The sequence below is a fragment of the Gavialis gangeticus genome, unplaced genomic scaffold (genome assembly GCF_001723915.1).
Source record: "Gavialis gangeticus isolate Ggan-Ray unplaced genomic scaffold, GavGan_comp1, whole genome shotgun sequence".
Taxonomy (NCBI): domain Eukaryota; kingdom Metazoa; phylum Chordata; order Crocodylia; family Gavialidae; genus Gavialis; species Gavialis gangeticus.
In genome coordinates, this window is record NW_017729025.1 from 83780327 (window position 1) to 83785151 (window position 4825).

At 47.2% G+C, this 4825-nt stretch overlaps 1 protein-coding gene across 1 annotated transcript in view; it reads left to right on the forward strand.

Moving 5' to 3' along the window:
* TYRO3 (TYRO3 protein tyrosine kinase) overlaps positions 1-4825 on the forward strand; it is a 99270-nt gene that overhangs the window by 35785 nt on the left and 58660 nt on the right. The window contains exons 8-9 of the mRNA XM_019519935.1: positions 73-215; positions 3739-3883. Coding sequence (XP_019375480.1) covers positions 73-215; positions 3739-3883 — 288 coding nt within the window. The remainder of the gene's footprint in view (positions 1-72; positions 216-3738; positions 3884-4825) is intronic.

The following is a 4825-nucleotide window of genomic DNA, read 5'->3' on the forward strand; positions in this document are numbered from 1 at the left end:
ATTTATGGTTCCCATGGGTGCAACGGGTGTTTATCTGTGTAGAATGATTAACTCGCTATCCTCCATTTTTAGCTCCAAGCAGTATCCCACAAAATGTCCATGTCATCCAAGGAGAATCTAGCCTGATTTTGGAGTGGGAAGGAGTGGCGCCAGAAATAATGAAGGAAAATCTACTGGGATACAGACTAGAGTGGAGTCAAGACAATGTCACTCAGGTAACTGAGAAATAAATAGTGGAGAGACTAGCAGCTGACTTGTGACTGGGAGTGTTAAAATTGAGGTTTCTAGACCACCCTGTCTCTTATATTATTTTTCTCCCAGAGATTCAGCAGGGCAGTGAGGGTGCATGAGGCAGTGCCAGCTGCTGTGGTGCTGATGATGGTGGCGTAGCCAGACACCATGTGGCAGCAGCTACTTCCATGTACCTCCCCAAAGGCAGCACCTAGGATCTCTGTCCTGGTCTCTCCTCCTTACCTCCCCATTATTTTTGCCCCTGCCTCCTCTTCAGCTATGCTACTTTCTCTACGCAAACAGTAGACTAGGTTTTCAGCTGGTGTAAGCCAGAATTGCTCCCTGGATTTTATTGGGCCTACACAGATGGACACCACCTAAGGATCTGGGTTAGTGTGTTTGGGCTCAGCCCTGTATTCTTTGCTCACCCCAAATTCCCAATGATGTCCAAAAATAAATTGGTAAACAGAGTTGATGGAAATTAGTGGGAGTTCTTTGTGTGCAGACATGCTGTGTACGTGCATGTGGGGGAGAGAATAAACCAGGCTGGTGGCTGTATTAGAAGGCAGGTGGGTAAAGCACAGTCCTTCAGACTGATTGATTGCTTGGTCTTTTTAAGGTTGGTTGAAGTCCGATTTTTTCCACCCCCCCCCCAATATCATTTGGATAGAATTACTATGTGGAGATGGTAACATTTTTCCCTGAAGACCAGAATGGGAGAGGAGCAGCAGCTGCCTGCTTCCCACTCCAGAATCCCCAGCATGAGAAGCAGGCAGGGGGATTTGCCCCACTTCTCTCTCCATTTGGCTCCCAGACATAGGGAACCAAGCAGAGGGAGTGGTACTGGGAACCCAATGCCTGCTTCTTGCACCAGAGTTCCCAGAGTGAGTAGCAGGTAGAGGGCTTTGCTCTGCTGTTCCAGTCCCTCTAGGAACAGGAGGACTGCATTAGACCATGCTTTCCCCAGCTGGGATCACCCCAGTCTCAGGAAGGTGCAGGGAGCAGGGGAAAAGGAGTGACTAGACTGAACACTTGTACTGCGTCATCTCCCAGAATCGCTTCTACCAGTGGAAAATTTCCACTGTGGTGAAAAGCTTCCACTGCTAGAATTGAACATTTGTACATGATTTAAGTTAAAGCAGCCCCACTCTCCAATTTTTATACTGAGAGCCAAGTCTGTTCCCAGCTGCTCCCTGCCTCAGGGGAATACAGAAAAGATGCAAAACTACCTCTTCCCTCAAGATCCTGCCCCAAAACACAGCTCAACCTGAGGGGAATATCTGGCCCCTCTATGATGTCAGATATTTTTCCCCCTAAATACCAGTGATTATCTAAACAATGCACGTTATACTGCAAATTAAGTTAGAAGAAAGCTTTAACATCTTGTATTTGTTTGGTCATTGGCAGTTCAAAGGGTCCCTGGTGAGGTGACAGGCTCTAGCAGGAGCATAATGTGCAGTGGACACTTAGGTGGTACATATGAATGGCAACTGCCACTGCTGCCAGCCTGGTTGCTACAGCCACTGCAGATGTCCCAGCCCCTGCCAGCACCCCTGCAGCTGACTAGAGCGTAGACCAGGGACGGGCAAAGTGGCAGGCTCCATTGCCCAGCAGCACCTTCCCATGTCACTGTGATAGGTTTCCATGGAGACCCCAGCAGTGGTGGCACCATGATGACTTAGGGCCAGGGTTTCCATGGAGACCAGCTCCAGCAGTGCTGACAGGGCATGCAGCTGGGTGGGGAGCTGCTTTGGGCCTAGGATCTTGCAGCGGTGACAGTGGTCCAGAGCTGGGGCAGAGCTGCAGTCCTCTGCCTATGTGACCTGGGCAGGGGTATGCAAAATGCCAGCCCCAGCCACGGGGCAGCTCCCCACTCTGCTGTACACCCTGCTAGTGCTGCTGGGACCCGGTCTCTGGAAACTTGCCCCTCACTATCATGGTGCCACCACTGCTGATGTTGCCATGGAAACCAGCTGCAGCAGCGCAGGCAGGGGCAGCTGGGAAATGGATCTGCCATTTTGCCTACCCCTCACATAGACCCTAGCTATTGTCTGGGTTCCAGATTCAGCCTCCATTGCTTAGTTTTCATTGTTCCTGCTTTCGAAGTTTACATGATTTATGGTAGTTTTTCAACCCAAGCAGATGCTTTTTCTTTAAGTTATATTTGTTTTGCCAGTAGCCCTATAATGGCAGACAAAGGGAGAGGAAAATGGATCTATTTCTGCCCTCATATGCACCAGTCTTACCCCAGTAGAGTTCAGTTGCCTGGAGTGGGGCTCTTCCTGAACTGTATCAGTGAGTGTGGAAAACTGAGCCCAGTATTGGAAGCCAAATGGATTCAGATTTTCAAGTGTCTGTTGTGGGGTGTGTGAAAAGGTTCTTTTAAAATTATGGACAGTACCTTGTCATGTCTTTTTAAGTGAACCTTGAACATGAATGTTGTCCTGGAATTTGAGCAACATTAAAACAAATTAAACTTACTCTTCCATGAAAACGGGCAGTGGCTCTGCAGCATTTGAAACCAGCTTTGTGTGCTTGAAACTGAAGAAGGAATTGTATATTTTAAAAGGGTAAAAACACATTTCTATAGCAACTTTCATGCAAAGATCCAAGATATTTAACTAAGCTACATGGTATTCTTATAGCTTAGGAAGATAAAGGCTCTTTCAGAGACAGTGAAAGGAAAATGTAGAAAGAGAAGCCTAAGGTAATGATTCTCAATCAGGATGCAACGGCACCCCAGGGTGCCATGAAGTGACACAGTGCTATACAATATTGGCACTGTTAGTTGTGCAGGCACCTATGCATGACTTTAGGGAGCAGCCCAGAAATTTCAAATAGGAACCTATAATGTCAAAAACCTTCTGACCTACTGTGATCTTTCAGAGTTGTTTACAACAGAATTTTTTAAATATTTCCCTGTGGTCAAAAGATGGGTCAAAAGTATGAGTTGGCATTTTCCAAAGGGATCCTTGAGTTGAAAAAGGCCAATAGCTCTTGGCTTAAGTCAAGGGTAGGCAATGTTTTCCAGCTGCAGATCAGAAAGATCCACCTGGGGCAGAAGAGGGCAGGACCCTGCCACAACTGGCATTCAGCCCTGTGGCTGCACAAGGAGAACACTGGCAGAAGGCATCCCCAGCTGCCAAATGTTGCCAAAGCCATGCATATGTGGGCCAAATCTGGCCTATGGGCCATAGGTTGCCAACCCCTGGCCTAAGGAAATGTGGCAGAACCAGAACTAGAACTCAGGAATCCTTATTCCCAGACTTAACTCTAAACTCTGCACAGAATGATCTGCTTTAATAAAAAACAGGATCATAAGAAAATAGGGCTGGAAGGGACTTCATGAGGTCATCTAATCCATCCCTGTGTTCAAGCCAGGATCATCCCTGGCTAAACCATTCCAGCCAAGTGTCTATCTAACTTGCTCTTAACAATTTCCAGAGATGGCAAGTCCAAAATAGGTTCCTCTGAGTATAGGTGACTACTTTTGTTTTCTGCTTTCAGGGAGAGATGATAGTGCAGGAGACAACAGCCAATCTTACAACATGGAATCCTCTAAAAGACCTCATCATCAGAGTGTGTATACTGAACTCAGCTGGGTGTGGACCCTGGAGTGACCCTCTAGTGGTTGCAGCTCAAGAGGTTTTAGGTGAGTAGCTGGATGATTTTGGTTTGTATTTGCTGATAACAAGCATAAGCTTTAAGATGGTGATAGTGGAATCTCTGGGCCTGAATCTCTAATTGAGCAGAGCTGCTGTAGATCCAGAGTATTTCATTTAAGCAAAACTGGACTTAAGGATTATTTAAAGATGTGGCATAAGCAAAACAGCTCCCAGCTGTGCCACATCTTCTTTAACTGATGCTGTGTGGGCAGCACGTGGAGGGAAAATAGAGATGCAGAACGAGAGAAAGTTGGGAGCCTGATGCTCCTTGCTTATGCCTTATCCATATACATTAGTAATGAATTCAATTAAATCAGTGCTGCCTTGTCTGGTTGCCTTATTTTGAGTTTAAAGTCATTCCTGAGCACTTTTACTTAAAACAAAAGAATTCTCATGTAAACGGTTGTGTGGACACTGAATTCAAATCAGTTTAAGATCACACATTAAATTAAACTGTTGCAATCTGGCATGTAGTGAGTGGACATGGAAACAATTTACAAAGGGGTAAAAAGGGACTGGGGCTTTACCACATGTCATCTATTCCATGTGGTAAAGCCCCAGTCCCTTTTTACCCCTTTGTAAATTGTAGGTGCCCATGTACATGCTCTTACCCCTTGCTGAGTGAAAGCTAACTTGCAGTAACTTACCCTGGGGAACCAAGCAGTACTCGAGTGGCCAGCAGGAAGCTATTCTTGTCGGCTGGGGCTGGGGCTGGGGCCAGGATGGTGCTGTTGGTGGATGTGGGGCAGGAACAGATGGGAGCAGGACATGGGCTACCTCCAGGTAGGAGTAGGCAGAGCTTGGTCCCATGCAGAGCACTACACTGGCAGCTGTGGGCTGGATGGGGTTGGGGGAGAGGGCTGACCACACCTGTACCACATCGCTGAGGAAGCTCAGTTGCCTGTGCCCTCTGCCTTCCCCTGCCCCCG